Source organism: Nomascus leucogenys, chromosome 9 (genome assembly GCF_006542625.1).
Source record: "Nomascus leucogenys isolate Asia chromosome 9, Asia_NLE_v1, whole genome shotgun sequence".
NCBI lineage: Eukaryota > Metazoa > Chordata > Mammalia > Primates > Hylobatidae > Nomascus > Nomascus leucogenys.
Window position 1 is genome coordinate 95,931,705 of NC_044389.1, and position 21,521 is coordinate 95,953,225.

General features: G+C 34.9%; 1 protein-coding gene across 1 annotated transcript in view; it reads right to left on the reverse strand.

The window, feature by feature from the left end:
- Positions 1 to 21,521, reverse strand: part of MALRD1 (MAM and LDL receptor class A domain containing 1) — a 682,931-nt gene that overhangs the window by 355,020 nt on the left and 306,390 nt on the right. Inside the window, exon 26 of the mRNA XM_012499583.2 lies at positions 19,165 to 19,456. Coding sequence (XP_012355037.2) covers positions 19,165 to 19,456 — 292 coding nt within the window. The remainder of the gene's footprint in view (positions 1 to 19,164; positions 19,457 to 21,521) is intronic.

Consider the following 21,521-nt stretch of genomic DNA (forward strand, 5'->3'; position numbering starts at 1 on the left):
AATATACAGAAGGGATAATAGATTCTGACCAAGTAGGGTTAATTCTAAGACTGCAGGCCTAGGCCAAGATTTGAAAATTGGTTAGTGTAATACTCACAACTAGATATAAAAGTAAAAAAAAAAAAATGTAATTTTCTGCACAGATTCAAAAGAGAATTTGACAAAATGTAATGTTCAATGATGATAAATATCTTAGGATATTGAGAATGGAAGGAAACTTCCTCATACTGATAAAGGACACTACATAAAAAATGTACAGCTAATATACTCCATGGAGAAAGGTGGCTTTCCTCTAAAATCAGCAGCAATGCCAATTCTGTTTTTCTTCTTTTCTTTTCCTTTTTAAGAGACAGAATCTCACTGGGTTGCCCAGGCTGAAGTGCAGTAGCACCATCATAGCTCCCTACAGCCTCCAACTCTTGGGCTCAAGTGATCCTCCTGAGAGCTGGGACGACAGGTGCGTGCCACCACACCTGGCTTTTTCTTTTTTTCTTTTTTTAAAATTTTTGTAGACAGAGGGCCTCACTATGTTGCCCAGCCTGGTCTAAAACTCCTACCACCTCTTAAAAATATGGTCTTGGATATCCTAGCCAACAATACCAAAAAAAAAAAATAAAGGCCTATATTTTGAAAAGGAAGAAAAACACTTTTTTAAAAATCACAGCTTTTATAATTTTAAATTACAAAGAACTTATGAAAAGGTGAATATTAAAACTAATATGCGGGCCTGGTGCAGTGGCTCATGACTGTAATCCCAGCACTTTGGGAGGCCAAGGCAGGCAGATTGCTTGAGGTCAGGAGTTTGAGACTAGCCTGACCAATGGGGCAAAATCGAGACTCTACAAAATATACAAAAATTAGCCAGTTTGGTAGTGCATCCCTGTAGTTCCAGGTAACCAGGAGGTCGAGGCACAAGAATCACTTGAACCCAGGAGGCGGAGGTTGCAGTGAGCCGAGATCACACCACTGCACTAAAGCCTGGGCGACAGAGCCAGTGAGACTGTTTCAAAAACAAAACAAAACAAAACAATATGTGAATTTAGTGAAGCTGTAAAATACAAAATTATCATATAAAAATTAATTGTAGTTTTAATGGAGCAAAAAAACCAGTATGACTTAACGATAGCATTAAAAAATAAAATAGTTGGAGACAATTTTTTAAAAAATATAGACAAGATCTATACAATCAAACTAAAAAGGGGCACTGAGACAAATGAAAGAATACTTGAATAACTGAAGAGATATATCATGCCCATGGATAGGAAAAGTCAATATAATTCATACAACAATCCTCCCAGATTAACAGATTTAATAATATGATAATCAATATCCCAGTAGGGTCTCACGTTTATATAAAAATATATAGGTCACAAAACTGGTAGTAAAATAAGGCAAACAGATTGATGAAAGAAAACAAAGTACCAGTGGTAGATCTACAGGTATATAATTAATTTTCAACAAAATCTTCCAGGCAATCAATAGGTAAATGAGAGTCATTTCAACAAATGACACTGGAACACCATACATGACATTAATTCATGATGAATCAGAGGCCTTTATGTAAAAGCTAAAACTCAAAAACTTCCAAGAAAATATAGTAGAATATCTCTGTGACCAGGGTAGAGAAAAATGCTTTGCAAAAGCATAGAAAGCAGCAACCATTATAGAAAAAGGTTAATAACTTGTATGTCATCAAAACCAAACATTTCTAATCATCAGAAGACACAATTAAGAAAATAAATAGGACACTTACTGAAGAAAATAATGTATCAGTAATATATATAATGATACTGGCATCCAGAGTATATAAAAAATATCTATAACTCAATGTTAAGCAGACAGATACTTTAACAGATACTCCATAGAGGAATATATGTGTGTGTGTACTTATATATATTTAAATATATGTATGTATTTATGTATTTATGCATATTTGAATATATTTATATATTTAAATGTATCTGTATACTTATGTATATTTAAATATATTTATGTGAATATATTTATATGGATATATTCACATATTTATATATTATACGTAAACATATTTAAATATTTGTGTATTTACATATAAATTTATATACAAACACACACACAATGATACTTGCATCCAGAGTATATAAAAAATATCTATATCTCAATGTTAAGCAAATAGATACTTCAGCAGCTACTTCATAGAGGAATGTGTGGGTGTGCATTTATATATAAATATATTTAAATACGTTGTATATTTAATATACACAGATATACAATATGTATACATAATATTTTATATTTATATATTGTATTATGTATTATATTTATATCACATTAATATACATTATATACAACATAAATGTATATTTAAATATAAATATATTTATATATAGCATATTTAAATATGCTATATATAAATATATTTAAATATATATTAACACATACACAGAGGAATAATAAATATATTCCTCTGGAGTATCTGCTAAAGTATCTATTTGTCTGTTTAACATTGAGTTATAGATATCTGTTATATATACTTGATGCAAATATCATTATATATAACTGATATATTAAAGAAACATATTTAAATTATATATATACACACACACACACCCACACAAACACACACACACACACATACAGAAATCACCAAAAAGCACAAGCAAAAAACTATCAGGAAAAAGCAAATTGAAGTCTACAAGGAAAACACCAAAACACTGAGGAAAGAAATGGAAGAGGATACAAACGAATGGAAAAACATCCCATGATCACCGAGCAGAATTAATATTGTGAAAATAACCATACTATATAAGAAATCTACAGACTCAATACAATTTCTATCAAAATATCAATGATATTCTTCACAGATACAAAAAAACTTAATATTGACATGGCATTACAAAAGACCCCAAATAGTCAAAGCAATCCTCAACCAAAAGAACAAAGCTTCAGGCATCACACTACCAAACTTCAAAATACATTACAAAGCTATAGTAACCAAAACAACATGGTATTGACATAAAAACAGAAACATAGACCAATGGAACAGAATACAGAACCCCAAAATGAATGCACAATTCTACAGTCAATTGATTTTTGACAAAGGCACCAAGAATAGACATTGGGGAAAGGACAGTGTCTTCAATAAATGGTGCTAGGGAAACCTAGATACCCACATGCAGAAGAAGGAAACTAGGACCCCGCCTCTCAGCCTATACAAAATTAAAATTGATCAAAGACCTAATTTAAGACACAAAACTATAAGCCTACTAGAAGAAAACATAAGGGAAATGCTTCAGAAGTTTTGGCTGGGAAATCAATTCATGAATAAGACCAAAAAAGCACAGGCAAAAAACAAACAAACAAAACAAACAAAAATGAAATGAAGTAAATACATGGGATTATATAAAAATAAAAAGTTTTTGCACAGCAAAGAAAACAATCAACAGAGTAAAAAGACAGCCTGTTGAATTGAAAATATTGCAAACTATCCATCCAACAGAGGACTAATATCCAGAATATATGAGGAAAACATACATCTCAACAGCAAAATAATAATAATAATACTCCAATTTAAAAATAGGCAAATGATCTGAACAAACATTTCTCAGAACACACAGAAATGGCCAACAACTGTATGAAAAAAAATGATCAACATCACTAATCACCAGGGAAATGCAAATCAAAATCACAATGAAGTATCATATCACCCTTGTTAGGATGGCTATTATACAATAAGACAAAAAATAAATACTGGTGAGAATGCAGAGAAAAGAGAACTCTTATACACTCTTCTTGAGAATGCAAACTAGTGCAGCCACTATGAAGAACAGTATGGAGGTTCCTCAAAAAACTTCAAATAGAACTGCCATACAAGCCCCCCATGGGCATTTATCTGAAGGAGGAAAAATAATTAGTACATCAAAGAGTTATATGCACTCTTATGTCTACTGCAGCACTATTCACAATAGCCAGGATAAGAAATCAGCCTAGGTGTCCAATAACAAGTGAATGGATAAAGAAAATGTGGTAAAAATATGCAATGCAATATTATTCAGCCATAAAAAGGCATGAAATCCCGTCGTGAGCAGCAACATGGATGGAACTGGAGACATTATGTTAAGTGAAATATGCCAGGAATAGAAAGTTAAACAACACATGTTCTCACTCATATGTAGAAGCTAAAATAAAGTTGATTGCCTAGAAGTAAAGAGTAGAACAGAGGATACTAGAGGTTTGGAAGGGTAGAAGGAAGAGGAGGAGAGGGAGAGATTTGCTAAAGGTATAAAATTACAGCTAGAGAGAAGGAGTAAGATCTAGTGTACTATAGCACACTAGGATGACTATAGCTAACAATAATATATTACAGTTTCAAATTGCTAGAAGGAGGATACTGAATGTTTCCAATACAAATAAATAATACACATTTGAAATGGATATGCAAATTACCACGATCTGATCACTATACATTGCATGTATTACAGTATCACTATGTACCCCATAAATAAGTACAGTTATGATGTGGCAATTTAAAAATTCTTTAAATGCAAATTGAAAGCACAATGCAAGACTTTATGCCCACTAGAATTGCTAAACTTAAAGACACTGACAAACCAAATACTGGTGAAGATGTGGGGCAACTACAAATTTCCTACACTGAAATTCGCCAGTGAGATTATAAAGTGATATACATATTTGAAAATTGTTATTTCTTATAAAGTAAGACAAGCTTCTGGACCCAGCAACCAAAGTTCTAGGTACTTACAAGGAGATGTGTACATACATTTTCAAAGCAGCCTAATGCACAAGATCTAATGGTTTGAACCAACCCATATGTTCATCACCAGAATGCATAAGCACATTATGAAATAGTCATACAATAAAATGCTATTCATTAATTTAAAATAAACAAGTAAACGATAGAACAATATGGATATGTTACGAAAATATTATGTTGAGATAAAGGAGTCAGACACCCTAGAAAAGGGGTCTCCAAACCTTGGGCCACAGATTGGTACCAGTCTGTAGCCTGTTAGGAACTGGCCACATAGCAGGAGGTGAGCAGCGGGCAAGTGCGCTAAGCTTCATCTGTATTTACAGCTGCTCTCCACCGCTCACATTACCACCTGAGCTGCGCCTCCTGTCAGATCAGCAGCAGCGCCAGATTCTCATAGGAGCGCAAACCCTATTATTTGCTGTGCATGCGAGGGATCTAGGTTGCACACTCCTTATGAGAACCTAATGCCTGATGATCTGTCACTGTCTCTTATCAGCCCCGGATGGGACCATCTAGTTGCAGGAAAATAAACTCAGGGCTCCCACTGATTCTACATTATGGTAAGTTGTATATTTATTGCATTACATATTACAGTGTAATAATAATAATAGAAATAAAGTACACAATAAATGTAATATACTTGAATCATCCCTAAACCACCCCCTCCCCGTACTCCCCAGAATGTGGAAAAATTGTCTTCCATGAAACGGGTCCCTGGTGCCAAAAAGGTTGTGGATCGCTGCTCTAAAATTCACATAATTGATAGGAAGCTCATGACAAACAAATCTAATATATGGTAATAGACATCAAAATGCTGGTTGCCTCTGAGTGCTGGGGTGGAGGGCAGTATTACCGTGAAGGAGAACAGGAAAGTTTCTGGGTTGATGTAGATGTTCTCCATTTTGGTGTAGTTGAATTTATGCTGGTATGTATTTGTCAGAATTCATCGTATTGTACACCAAAATGAAAGGATAAGATGAGAAGATCCAAGTAAGTCTCATCAGAGATCCGAAGGAGAGAAAAGATTAAGTGAGAGAAAGCAATATTCAAAAAACATAGTAGCTTGGGTTTTTGTTTTTTTTTTTTTAGAATCTATAAAACATGTCAATTCTCAGATTGAGAAATCTTAATGAATCTCAAACAGGATGAATAAGAAACCCATTCTAATACACATCATAATATTGAGTGGAATACCAGAGACAAAGAGAAAATCATGAAAGCTTAAAAGAAAAAAAAAGACTTTGCGGAAAAGGTGTGACAATTAGATTCAGAGCTGACTTCTTGATCACAAAACTAGAAACCAAGAGACAGTGATAATGTGTCTGTCGAAAACATCTAACAGAAAATAACTTCCAACCTAAACCTGTAGTATGTCCAGTTCAACTATTTTCAAACACTCTGCTGAAGTAAAAGTATTTAATTACAGGTACCCACAAAAAAAAAAATCATCATTAAAGGCATTTCTTAGAGTTAGCATATTTAAAGAATGAAGAAAATAATCTGAGAAGGCAGAACAGAGATGTAAGTAGAGACAAATGAGTAGGAAAACTGGATCTAAAAATTTTAAGCATTTTCCTCTTCATTTTATTTCATTTTAAATTAAATATATTTCATAGAGAAAACATGTATGTGTTTTCATTTTTATGGTTTGACACAAAATTTTATATAAACAATTTTAAAATTTTAAATGACATCCTTTTTAGAAATGTTATTTTTGTAATCTATTCATGTATCTGTGAAAGCAGATGATGTGGTGGCAGGTTGGGAAGACCAAATATCAGTTGAAATAATAGCACTCAGATATGCTAATCCCCAATATTCTTTCCACAGAAATGAAAGAAATGGCTTATTGGAAAGAATCCTCAATTGAATTAAGGACATTTTCTTGGAACAATGATAGAGTTAAAAATTAAAGTATTTTAAACTGCACATCTCACCCCTATTACATAAGTAGAGTACAGCCAATTGGCATTTCAAGTGAAGCTGAAGTTTTCTAACAAATTCAGTTCATTGGGATAAGAAATATATTCAGTTTCACACAATAATATATTTCTTCCAAGAGAAATGTAATGTGTTGTTTCACTTACACTCAACTGTTCAAAATAGATCATCATATGACCATTTTTGGTTTTTATTTAACTAGAACATATTTTAGGAGCTCACACAGTAAAAAATAGTTTAGTTTTAGCTTGATAACCGAGATAATGCCAATAAATCTGTAATTTCAAACTTGCCTTATATTTCAGTAAAGATTAAGTTTATCAGAAACACAAACACATATATTATTTAGGACATTACAAATGTAGTCTTTTGGTTTTTAGAGCTCCTAAGAAAGAACCAAATTGTGAGTGCTAAGGAACATATTTGTGACACAGAAGCATATTTTGGGGAATTATGCAATGATTTCATTCCTACCAATCATTTAACAGGAAATGAGGTATTCATTTTAAGTTAGCATATCAAGTAATAAATTTAAATCACGTCAGTTGTTATTAAACAATTATAGTGCAAGGTGCTACCTATGCAAGATCCACAGAGCATCACCCTCAGTTAATTTCATCCTTGACACTGATCATTATGATCCTCACATTTTTATCCGAAAAAAGTGATTTCCAGTTCTTTTTTGTTCTCTAATGCAAAAACTGGTTTTCCCTTCCTCTTCCCATGCTGATATTTTTTAACTTTTTGGCCCCTTCACAATCCTTTCCATCATGCCCTAGGATTCTGTGTTTGTAAACAAACTCCTTCATATTCTCAGGGCCTTCACAAAACACTACTCTATCTCTTTTTTACTGCAATGCAATATTTTCCATCCTGGTTGCATATTAGAATCACCTGATGATCAGTCCTCAACCACAGAAATACTGATTTATCGGACATTGGAAGTGGGACGTCTTCGGAGTTAGAATCTTTAAAGAAATTCCTGATGATTCTTTGGAAGCCAGGGTACTATATTCTGGCTCTTCTTACAGGACATACCCTCCTTCTGTAACTCCTAGTCTCACCAAGACTCATTCATCCTTTAAGACCCACGTCTCCCACTTATGAAAAGACTCATTCATCCTTTAAGACCGATGTCTCCCAGTTAAGAAACTTCCAGTTGCTTCTTATTTACTGTCTTCTCTCAATCTCCTGGTCAACCTCTGCCATTTTCTAAGAATTTGGGCCATTTCTTATAGTCTCATTTCACTACAAGTTTTGTCATTATACAAGGGATTTTAAGGCTGAGGAGGAAGACATATGCATTGCAAAACTGCTCTCATAAAATTCACCACTGACTTCCACATTGCTAAATCCAATGGCCAATTTCAGACCTCATTTTGTTTAACCCAGCAGCAACATCTGACATAGTTACTCCTGGGTAATACTCATTTTCCTTTGGCTTCCAGAACACCATTCACCTGATCGTCTTCCTTTCTCTCTAGTCTCTCTCTGTTTCCTTTGTTGCCTTTTCTTTATCTCTTGACCTCATAACATTGAATGTCCTAGGGCTTAGTTCCTGGTTCTTTATTTTTCTCTGGATTTTCTCTTATCCTTTATTATTCATTCTTCAAGGAATAAATGTCTGTTCATTCTTTGATGATTTTATATGCATATGACTTTAATTCTGACAATTCCTAGATTAATGTCTGCCTCTCAGGGCTCCCTCAAAGCTTAGATTTGTATTCAAATGCTGAGTTGACATCTGTACGTGCCTAGATGATGGACATTTAAACTGACCATGTCCAAACTGAATGCCTGAACTCTCCCCCATGAAATCTGCCCCTCCCACAGTCTTCCTCATTTCCTCTGATGGCAAATGCATCCTTCAAGGGCCTCAAATCAAAAATCTCTCTTAACTCCTCTTTTTACCTCTCACTTCACATCTAGTCTTTCACTTAACCATCTCTTGCTATCTTCCTTGCCACCACACTGGTCTGTGGCATTATCATTTCTTGCTTGCATAACTTCAACATCCTCCAACTAGTCCTGCTGCTCTTACCTGGTTACTCTGAAATCTCTCTACATTACAGCCAAAAAGATTCTTTCTAAAAATAAGTCAGATCACATCACTTGCAGGGTTTTATCCATTTTGCTCAAAATTAAAACCAAAGCCCTTGTAGTAACCTACAAAACCTGCCTCCCCATCTACTCTCTGACCTCCTATCCCACTACCTTCTTCCAGCTTTAGTTTCTCAGCTACACTGGCCTCTTCTTTAAGTTTGTTAGGCATGCCCTGTCTTGGTACCGTCACCTGGGATGCTTCCTATGCTTGGGATACTCTCTTGTCAGCTGTCTGCTTAGCTAATTGCCACATCTCCTTCAAGTCTGTTCAAATAACCTATGAAATTACTTTTTGTCTTTGCTTATCTGTATTATTTACATGACCTGATTAGATTTGGAGGGAGTGAGAGTATGTTAAAATTAGAGGAACGTTACTAGTAATACATGGCAGAAAATAATACTTTCAATATTATCTGCAGTTATCGGGAAAGAAATATCCATTAAAGGCAAAGTATTAGAATACCAAATGGTGGTTTCCATAGCAGAGTGAGCGGTATAAGAAATTCAAGTATTATAGGAGTGAATTGGATACACTGAAGTTGATAACCAGAGAGTTTATAAAAAGAAATAATTGGCTCTTAAATTCTTGACTCATGGGCTGGTCAGAAATTCAGAGTATTGCTATGATAGCCCTAAAAGAATTTCTTCTTGCTTATAGGCACAAAGCTGATGTAGGCAAAAATCAGACACAGGAGTTGACTCACCAGATTGCAGAATTAGAATAAAGATTAAAACCAAGCCTGGAAAGGTCCTATAAGTAAAATCTGGGGCACTTTCTGGGAAAAAAATTTGAATCTTTAGAATCAGAATGGCACATCTAGAAAATTTATACAACCATAAGTGATTCAAACAATAAAACCCAACTTTTGATAAGAAATGCTGGAGTTAGTCAGGATTTAAATGCAGATGATCTAAATCACTGTAAACATTTTAAGCAGAATGTAATTTTATGGAGAGAATTTTACATAGATAAAGTGTTGAAATGGTTGGAGGAGTGAGCTCTATTGAGGTCTTCCAGAAATGGCTCCCAGAATTGGCTCTCCATGAAACCGACTACCAATACAGAAGTCACAGAACATCTTTCTTGATGACTTCTGGGACATTAGAGATCTTCTGAGTTTAACTAGGGATAAGCCAACATTCAGTTAAACATCCTAGTTACATAGTGCATAATAATGAAAAATAGTAAGTTCCTTTATTAAGATGTAGGCTTAGCTGCTATGCCAAACCACAAGACAGCAGTGAAAAGGTGAGAGATTATTCTCTTTTTCACAAAACAATATGAGCTAAGAAATAGTAGGCTGATTTGGCAGCTTTTTAGTGTCTGGGGGATGGGAATCAGACCCCTTCTACCGTGTTCTTTGTTGAAGTGGCAATTCTTCAATCTCATGAACTGAGATCAAAGCTTGAGCTCCTGCCCTCACATTCACAATGCTGGCCAGTGGGAAGGAGAGAAGGGAAATGGAGGGAATGCCTCTTCTCTTTAATTGCACAACCTATAGACTGTGTATAGAATCTGTTCGCATTCCATTGGCAAAATGTATTCACATGTTCCACACTGGTAATAACAGAGACTGGGAAATAGAGTCTTTACTCTGTTTAGCTATGTATCTATATAAGTAGTGGGAGTTTTATTACTACAAGAAACAGAAGAGAACGGCTGTTGAGGAGCAAATAGCAGACTACCATACCTCCAGTCTTGGGTGATTTGATAAAACAGTGACACCTTGTTTACGCAGCAGTGCTTACTTTTATATAGTTAATTTGTGTCATAATCAGACCACAGTAAAGCTATATGAAAGAATGGATTTCAAATAAAAACTTCACTGGTTACCTTAACCAGAGATTTTAAAATAATACTATGCTACTATGAGCTAATACTGCAGTAAAATAATATGCAACATAATTGATAACACGTAACATTACTACTATTTTCTACTAAATCATTCTATAATTTTAATACATAATGATGTCATGCATTTTTAAATTGATGCACTGGGTAAATAACGTGGGAGAAGCTGCTGTGTCAATATCTACAAGGCTGTTTACCATGTGTTGTTACATTCAAAAACAATTTTAAATATATTAAAAATATTAGCTAGTATTTCCAGGAGTGTTTTCTATGCAGGCCATGCAGAATTTTATACAATTTCTGTTCTATAACATCTGAAATTGGAAGGAGGACGACAGGTAAAATATGGTTATCACCAGCAACAGAGGAATTTGGGAATGAGAGTGAGGAGGGATGGGTAGACAATCTAGCTGCCATAATGAAGAAATTTTAGTTCCTAGGACAAATATACAAAAAAGCAGGTTTCCAGGAAAATATCTTGTATTTAAAGGAGAGAGAGGCTGTGGAGCTATTTAGGCTATTTATTATTAGATCCAAGAACAAAAGATAAGTATTTTTAAATAGACCTAGGTAGCAGAAAAGAAACAGAGCTTTCAGACATTAAAAGGCCCAGTTCATCCCTGGCCAGTCAGAGATCTGAAGTATCAAAAGTCCAAGTGCTGACCAAATATATACACCACCATGCCCCATGGAGAATTTAAACAAAGTATAGCCCCCACTCCTATACTTTTAGTAATGTGTTCCTGAAAGTCAGATGTCCTGCTTATATAAATGAAATGCTAGATCCTGGAGGCAATTTCCCATTATAATTATGATAATTATTTTAATTTTTCTCTTTTTAAATTTTCCATTATGTAAATGGGGATAATTATAATGTATTCCATATCTACCATCATTCTAAGTTCTTAAAATGCAGATGAAATCCAGTGAAACTCGTAAACATGTAATGTTTATCGTGGCATTTGCAAGGGCCATGAATTCTTTTAAACCAGTGATGTCTATCCATGTGATGAGCTGGTTTGTTGGGTCTTCACTGCTGTCTTCTTTAGACTAACATTACATGTTTAGATAAATAAACTTGGTAGTGAATCCCTCAGTTAGATTTTCCAAGAGTTCTTTATTTTTTTTTTCATCTACTTCATCCAAGCCAGCTCTCCTGGGTCAAAATCCTGTATTCTTTTTATGTTCTCCTACATTGCGATGCCTTTTTTTTTTTCCACTTGCTTTGCTTTCCTCTCCACAATTTTCTCCAACACTTTCTCAACTTCTGGGGCCATTTATAGCTCAAGTCGGACAAAAACATGACTACACAGGAAAGACAATAGTGAAATTTATTTGGAAGAACTGCGCAATGGAGTATTGGCCCACAGGGCATCTAATGCTGTGCTGTTTCTCCCAGTTCCAGCAACACCCATGATGAACAGCCTCCATTGCCACTCCACAAAATCTTCAAAACATCTTTGTCTACCAGTCTGGAATGGAACTTGTATTTGGAATGGAACTTGTGATTTTTCGTGCACAATATACTGTATGAATAGTAGTCTAGTGTGTTTGGGGTGATGTCAGTATGTATTTCCAAAACAGATACTAGACAAAAACCAAAAGCAAAAAGAGGCATTCTGTGAAATTTGGATATTAAAAACCAAGAAGTGTTTTACTGGGAAAACATTAATTTGGAAAATATTTGGTGGAGTATGCCAATATTTTTAAAAATGAACTTTTCTCTCCTCCACACACATCATATCTAGCCAACTCATCAACTTCTCTGAATCTCAGTTCTGTTTCGTAAGGTTTTCCAGGTTCAAAACTATAATCTCTTCTTTGTCTCCTTCGTCCATCAGTAGCCGTCATGTCAATTCTATCTCTGGATCTTTATTGTGACTGTTCTTTCTTCTCCATTTCTTATCATGAATAATCAGTTAAACCATCACATTTAGCAATTAGACATTTTAGAGACTTTTTGAAAGCAATTATTTTTCTGAAGAGAAAATGAAGGCAAAGGAGATCTGAACCCTTGCCTTGAGTAGCGAATAGAACATGAGGAAGAAAGAACAGCAAGTATAAAATACGCTTTTAAGAAATGTCAACATGTGTACAGTTTAATTTCATAGTCTCAGCGGGAATAAAGACAGGCAAAAAAGAAACACACAACACCGACTATATTCCACACATTGTTCAAAAAGTGCTATATGTTACTATCTGATTTATTTTTCAAATCACTCAGAAGTAGATTCCAACAGTCCCAATGGTACAGAACATAAAGACAGGAATTAGAGAGGTTTAAGTAGATTAGCTGACATCACACAGTTAGTAAGCAGTGTCAAGATCCAAGTTTATGTCTTTAAATCTCAGAATGTAACACATGTACTTTGCACTAAACAGCATATGTAGGTTTCACGAAATTATTTAGCCATACACAACCAGCCAGATATTCCTAATTCAGGACTCTGACTGAGTTGCTATGCCAGCATTCTCATCACTAGGCACTAGTTTTAAAGCACTGCTAAATATTGCAGAGAAATGAGTGACCTGAAAGATGAGCTATTCAGTCCTCATTGTTTTACATACATTTTTTAAAGAAATTGATTACCATGTTATATCCCAAAACGGATGTACTGACTAACTCCTGTTTGGAAGTAGCTGTGGTGATTAAACTCACACACACACACACACACACACACACTTGACTCCTGCCCTGATTGCATATATATAGGTTATATTAAATATCTGTCAATAAGTAGAGAATATGACCATGATTGAATTTGCATATGGACATTTAGAAGAGGAAAGTTGGTTGTCTTTTTCTTATTAAAATTCATAAAACAATTATTTTTATCCTTCATCATTTAGCAATTAACAAAATTGCCATCCAAATAAGCTCTTAAATGTGACTCCTAGGGACTTAATAATAATTTAATATTACTTTTGCTAATAAAGCCCTGGGTCTATTTTGATTAATCAGAATTCCAGATTCTGCTCAATTGCATCTTCCTAAATATATACATTTTTCCCCTCTTGTCTTTTCTATTTTAAGCTATCCTTGATGGAGTTGTTAGCCTACACACATGAATATAGATGAAAAGTCTGCAAACTAGAGTCATTTCCAAAAGTTTAATGGATGTTGTTACTGTTGCTAGAACATAATGCCATTTATCCCAGTTTACTCTGTGCAAATTCCAAGTTAAGTGTTTTTGCAGTAATGAGAAATTAAGAATCATTAAACATTCTAAAGATACACACACATACACTACTAATGAGACATCAAAAATAAATTAGAGATGTTTTCAATAAATAATAAGATTTTATAGTTATAATGTAATATAAAATAAGGATATGCTTGTGATATCTGTAAGAAATATAATTTTGCCAAAACAAATGAAAGAAACATGTTCTTAATAAAATGCAAATAAACAAGGCTTACTGTCAAATGTTTACACCACCTAAAGAATACGGGTAAAGATATAAAAAATACAGGATAATGTAAAATGAGATTTTTTTTTTGAAAAATACCTACCATATGCCAGACATTAAGTTAATTACGTGGGCAGTTACCTCTTTTGATTCTTAAGAGCCTTAGAACCTAAGAAACATGTGGAAATTATCTCTGCTTTATAGATGAGGAAACTGTGTTTCAGATAAATTGGGTAAAAATAGCTAATAAGAGGAGAGTCTGATATTAATATCTAATCCACTAGAACATGGTGCCTGTGCTTTCACATTTGACCTTGAGGTACATTATTTTTTTGTTTTTTATTTTTTTTTCAGACGGAGTCTCACTCTGTCACCCAGGCTGCAGTGCAGGGGCAAGATCTCACCTCACTGCAACCTCCGCCTCCCAGGTTCAAGCAATTCTCCCTGCCTCAGCCTCCCAGGTAGCTGGAATTACAGGCACCCACCACCATGCCTGGCTAATTTTTGTATTTTTAGTAGAAATGGGGTTTTGCCATGTTGGTCAGGCTGGTCTCGAACTCCTGAACTCAGGTGATCTGCCCACCTCAGTCTCCCAAAGTGCTGGGATTACAGGTGTGAGCCACCGTGCCTGGCAAGGTACATTTCTGTACTTCTATTAAATAGGAAAATAGCTGAAATTATTGGAAATTTACAAATATCACATCAACTAATGGAGCTCTTTTGTCAGAGACAGGCCCAAAAGTGCCCTAGAGTGCTAATTTTAACTCCTTTGCTGTCCACTGGGGTAACCAATAGCCATGAGTACCTACTGGGTAATTGAAATGCGACTAATTCAAATTGAGATGTGCTGTGAGTGTACAATACACACTGGATTTAAAAACTTAGTATGTAAACAAGAATGCAAAATATCTCATTAATACTTTATACTGATTTTGTGTTAAGCTGGTAAAATTTGGGTAGATCGAATTAAAATATATTATTAAAATTAATTTCATTTTTAAAAATGTGACTATTAGAAAATGTAAAAGTAAACATGTGGCTTACACATTGTGACTCTACTGGAAATTCATGGTATTCCTTAACTGACTTTCACCAGCTTCCATAAATATCAAAAGAAACATGCTGGCTTTTTATTTGTTCAAGATACTGCTATTCCCACTTCTGGCTTTATCCTCCCCTCCATATAGATACAGATAGATGTCAGATATAGTTATAGATTTACATAGATATAGATATACCTTACCAAGAAAGATGTTCTGTAACTTCGTATAGATATAAATGATAGATACACATATACATATAGACATAAACATATCTCACCAAGAAAGATATCCTGTAACTATTGTAGTGGTAGTTGGTCTTACGGAGAGCCAATTCTGGGAGCCATTTCTGGAAGACCTCATTAGAGCTCATTCATCCAACCATTTCAACAATTTACATATATAAAATTGTCTCTACCGAATTACACTCTGCTTAAAATATTTAGAGTGACTTATATTGTCTGCATTCCAATATTATGTAATATATAATATTATATATATGCTGAGCTAATATATAACATATATATATAAAATATATATACTTCCCTAAAAATATCAGGGACTCCTGCAGAGTCTTCTAAACTCACAACGAAGTTAAGGTGCTTCAGAATCATTTCGCAGCTTGAGTCTCTAAACCAAGTTTAGCATTTCACTTTTACCAAGAAATGAGTGTATACTTTTAGTTTCTGAAGGCACAATTAAAGGTACATCAAGTAGCTTATAGGAAAGTGAACTCCACATGTATTTATTTGTCATCTGCTTCACTTGAATGTAAGCATTACAGCTGAGATAGCTATACAAATATTGCAGTATCTCGCCTCAATTTTCAGAATGCTCCTAATCATAGAAAAAAAGGCATTCAGTTGTTTTTCTTGGAGTCTTTCTACTGCAGACATTCCCAAAAGTTATTGTACTTTACATGAATGAATACTCTTTTTTATTTTAATGTAATAAATTATATTAATGTTTAATATAATTAACCTTTTATATTAACTTCTCATATTCTTATATTAAATCCTTGTTTATTCTTTGTTTTCTAAGACCATTTAATATCCTTTCAATGTAGGTTCATTTTGAGAAAAATTAAACTGATACTCAAGGTGGTCCACAATTTGGCTCTATTTCCTTTGTAGTATCTCAAATAGCTACAAAACGTGCCCACCTCAGCCAAATCATCACCCACAGTCCACCCTGCAGTGTGCATGACACCATCCCTGTTCTTTCTTATGCCATTTAGCCTGCCTACAGCACTCTCGCAACCATATCCTTTATCTGGTCCTCCAGAGCTCAAATTCCACCACCCCTGCCCTACAAACCGAAGGGATCTTTCCCTTCTATGAGCTCTAAGTGTGGTTCCAAATTCTTGAGCATCCTATAAATATATTTCAAATTAGATGTCCTCAGATGAATGTTTTATTTTTCACTACAACCTCATAAAATATTTTGCTTCCTTTTCTCCAAATTTTTTTTTATTTTTAACATTTATGGAAACACAATAGCTGTACATACTTATGGCGGCATGTGATATTTTGATACAAGCATGCAATATGTAATGATCGAATCAGGGTAATTGGGATAACCATTACCTCAAACATTTATCATTTTTTTAAATGTTGAGAACATTCCAAACCCATTCCTCTAGTTATTTGGAAATACACAGTAAATCACTGTTAATTATATTCATGCTATTTGCAACACGGATGGAACTGGAGGATATTATGTTAAGTGAAATAAGCCAGGCAGAGAGACTAATATCACGTGTTCTCACTCACATGCGAGAACTAAAAAAATGATCCCACAAAGGTAGAGAGTAGAATGATAGTTACTAGAGGCTGGAAAGGGTAGTGGGGATGGGGAGATAAAGAGAGGTTGGTTAATGGGTACAAAAATACAGTTAGACTGAAGGAATACAATCTGGTGTTCACTACTGCATAATGTTTAAATATTTCTCCTGGCATTTAGTTATATCCTATTCAATATTAAAGTTATTCGGGGCATTTTTTTCCTACCCACTTGCCATCTTGTATTATTTTTAAGGGCAATTTTTTTAAAAAATTATATTCATTAAACATTTTAATACACACCCCTCAAATATTATGATATTCAAAGAGCTCTGGTGTGATTCATCTGTGCCCTTAATTTGTAATTAGTGTATAATCAATACTATTTTGTACATATTCAAAATTGTCCTGTTGGATGTTTCCTAAAATATGACCTCATTCAAGATTTTACTAGTTTAAGGTCTTAAAATCCCCAACAAGATTGGTTTGTTCCTTTTGTATCCCACTCAATAGTTGTTTTTTAAATTTTAAAGTGGTTTAACTTTTTTTTTTTTTAATGTTGCTTCCTTGAGTCGGGCATGTGGCTCATGCCTGTAATCCCAGGACTTTGGGAGACTGAGGCAGGTGGATCATTTTGAGCTCAAGAGTTTGAGACCAGCCTGGCCAACATAACGAAAACCCGTCTCTACCAAAAAACAAAAAACAAATGAACAAAAAAAAAAAACCACCAGAAAACTCTTGCTCCCCCACCAACTGGATGCTACAAGATTATTTTTTATTATGATCAAATAATTACTCTTCAAAGGACCAGACTTACATAAGACCTATATCTGCCATCAAACATCCCACACAGAATGAAAGGCAAAGCTTTTCTTGGCGAATTAGAATATCTTGGGCAGGTCAATAACCTTTGCATTAAATCCACCTATGTATATTTCCCTTTTATTACAGTCTTAAAATGTTTATTTGCTTTCATCTATACTATTCCATATAGTGTTAGAAGCCTGTCAGACAAAGAGCCTGTTTAACTAATTGTCAACTGGGAAACATTTATCTAGAAACGTCCTTGTAACCAAATGAAAACACTCGCTTTGAAATAAATGGGGAAGGCAGAAATGGCAACACTGCCTATTCCACCTACTATGTTACAAGCCAGAGCAAACAAATTAGTTTGCTCTTAATAAACCATTTTTATATTCATCAATTATAATACATATAATTTAAATACCAATGAAACTGCACTTCTGTTTTCTGCACTAAACTCATGGTTTAAAAAATTAATATCTGCTGGACATGGTGGCTCATGCCTATAATCCCAATACTTTGGGAGGCCAAGGCAGGTGGATCTCTTGAGCCCTGGAGTCTGAGACCAACCTAGGCAATATAGTGAGACCCCATCTCTGCAAAAAACACAAAAATTTGCCAGGTGTGGTGGAGCATGCCTGCAGACCCAGCTATTCAGGAGGCTGAGGTGGGAGGATCAATTGAGCCCAGGAGGAAGAGGTTGCAGTGAGCTGAGATTGTACCACTGCACTCCAGTCTGGGTGACTGAGCTAGATAGACCCTTCTCAAAAAAGAGAAAAGAAAGTAATATCTATCATATCGCTAGCTAATAAAATGTACTCCTTTGTCATGTTAATAATATTTATTGCATTTATTTTCATCTCAGACCTTTAATATTATATGGGTTAATGGTGCTTGCTAATTCTACTACTTACAACATTGTATCTGTAGGAATTATACTGAACATCTGCCAACTCAACATTTGAGTAAAATTCTTTCAACAAATTATCAAAAGTTATTTTAGGTTAAAAGGACATATGGACACATTTAATCATCTGCTCTGTTTCAATATCAAATTGGCATGCTCACGGGTCCATGAAGAAGGTGGCAAATATCATATCCATAAAAATGTCTAATTAAAATTGAATAACTCTGTCCTCAATTTACTTATGTTTTATTGGAAGTGAATAGATGTTTGCTTAGGATTAAATTCTGAAGCAGACTGCAAACAAAGGAGTCTTCTCTTATTTTATTGATATAAGAGGAAGGTGACTAAACAAAGAAGCCAGGAACTGATAAACAGACCAAAACTTGGAGAAAATGTGGAAGACATTTTTATGAATAAAGGCTAGAGAAATATCTTTTTAAGTTTAAAAAGATCTTATATTTTCTTTATGAAAGTGATAAATTACTAGGTGTTTATGTTATTTCTTTTGCATTTTCTTTCTTCCTTTTCACATTTCACCATGCAAAAATACCACACACACAATTAGAATGTACCTGTTGGAAGAGGCACTGCCAGTTCCTCTTGCATGGATTCATGGAGTGATAGACAATTTTCTGTAAGCACAATGTCATCCAGTGCAATGTCGCCACGCTGACCTTTCCCAACTCTACCTTCAAATTTGAGTTGGAAGTCTTCATCACCGAACAGTGACAGTTCTTCCCTCCGCCAGAAATTGCCTTGTTCTACAGTGAGGTTAAGTAGAACCTTCGTTTGGTTTGTGACTGACACCTGCATTAAGGTGAGTGCCCCAATGCCATTTCCATACATGTGATAATGAAAAATAATCTGTAATCAAGAACAGGAATACCATATTATATGATTAGTATAATTAATATGATATTATTTTCAATTCTATCACATTGCCCTCTTCTTTATTAACAAATTTCTGGAGGAAAATTACACCTGTTTATTCTCTTGCTCTGTCTGCACTTTAACACTGAGTGAAGTTACACCAGCCTTGAATCATACGTTGCAAGGTATGGGAGACAGCAGAGGAAGAATCAAATAGAAATCTAGTAGGAATAAAAGGGCTGAGTTTACTTTCTTTCTGTGACTTCTAAAAGCAAGATTCCTTCATAAACTCTTAGAGCCCATTGTCAAAGGAATACAAGATCATTAAATTGCTATGCATTATACAAAAAGACTTTTCATGATTAAGAAATAACAGGAACAAAAGAAGATTATTTTTAATCTCATGAAATTTAAATTATTTTCTTTTCTTCTTTTGCTTATTCCACTGCCATTCTTGTACTTGAAACACTTTTTCAGTTCTGTAAGATTCTCTGGGCTCCATTTAAATACAGCAAAATCCCAGAACAGTAATTATCCAAATTTTACTTGAAATGCTACAAATGGGCCTTCACAGAGCAACTCAGGGAGCTTTTCTCTGAGTAAAAATTAATCAAAAATATTTTCAGGGATTAATATTTCAATGTTGCATAGATGAAATTTACTAGATTTTGAGTGATTGTTACACAGTGAAAAAGTCCGGAAAAATTCTTGGAAAAGAACAGGACAGGTTAGGAGCAGTAGGAATTCAAAGCCTTTAAAGCTTTTGTCTTGTCATTTGTGTGAATGAGGCAAAACAGTGACGAAATTGTTCTGCACATAGGAAAAAAAATGTTTGAAACACTAGCAGTCACATATATCACACTCTACAAGAAGAAAAATGAACACCATTAAATCATATATGCAGCGCATTAATTCAAAAAGGATCAACCAAGAATGGGTGAGCCATGCAGTGACTCTACCCATCTCCCAACTGATGAAATCTTTAAGTATTATTCTATGACCCCAAAATACTTGCTCTATGCACTAACTTTCCCAACAAGAGCTCTATGATCATTATGGATTGTCCTGGTACCGGTGAAACTTGGGTACCGTGACTCATTTGAGTGAGAAACAAAGTGGCTAGGGGCCAACCTCTAGGACAGCATCCCAGGGCCACCTGTGTGGCACACTTCTGCAAGGACCCCTTGCAGCTACAAAGAGGGTCTTCTCCTTTTGTCTTATTTGTGCAACAAATATGAGGCATATGTTTTATGTCTCAGTAAATACTTTTGTATCTTCTTCAGGTCATTTGCTGAATGATGCCATCAGGTTAACATGCAAACAGATGCACCAACACCCCTATTTCCAGGGGGAACACCTGGTGATGACAAAGCCTAACAAAGGGTAGTGAGAGTGAATAAAAATCTTCTAAGTCTTGGCAGGCACGATGGCTCACACCTGTAATCCCCTCACTTTGGGAGGCCAAGGCAGGCGGATCACCTGAGGTCAGGAGTTCGAGACCAGCCTTGCCAACTTGGTGAAACCCTGTCTCTACTAAAAATACAACAACAAAAAATAGCTAGGCATGGTGGTGTGCACCTGCAGTCCCAGCTACTCAGGAGGGTGAGGCAGGAGAATTGCTTGAACCTGGGAGGCAGAAGTTGCAGTGAGCAGAGATCATACTACTGCACTCCAGCCCGGGCAACAAAGTGAGACTCCCTCTCAAAAAGAAAAAAAAAAAAATCATTAAGGTCTGATCTCTTCTCTCATCACCCTCTATATGCGTCCTTCCTAAACACCAACCCCCAAAAAGAAAAAAAATTGATTATCTCTGCTTGAAAGGTATTCCACAAGCTGAAGGGGCAGAGGTGATTCCCGTAAAAATCTGGGAGGTCAATCTGCTTACCCGATGAATATATTTTTAATATGGGAGACCCAATATTTCCCAGCACAATCTTTCCTTATTTGCTTTTATTCAATCTATATCATAAATATTAATAAAATGAACCATTCATCATTAAATTTTTGACATTTCTTCTAGGCATACTTTGTTATTCTCACACAGATGTTTAAAACATTG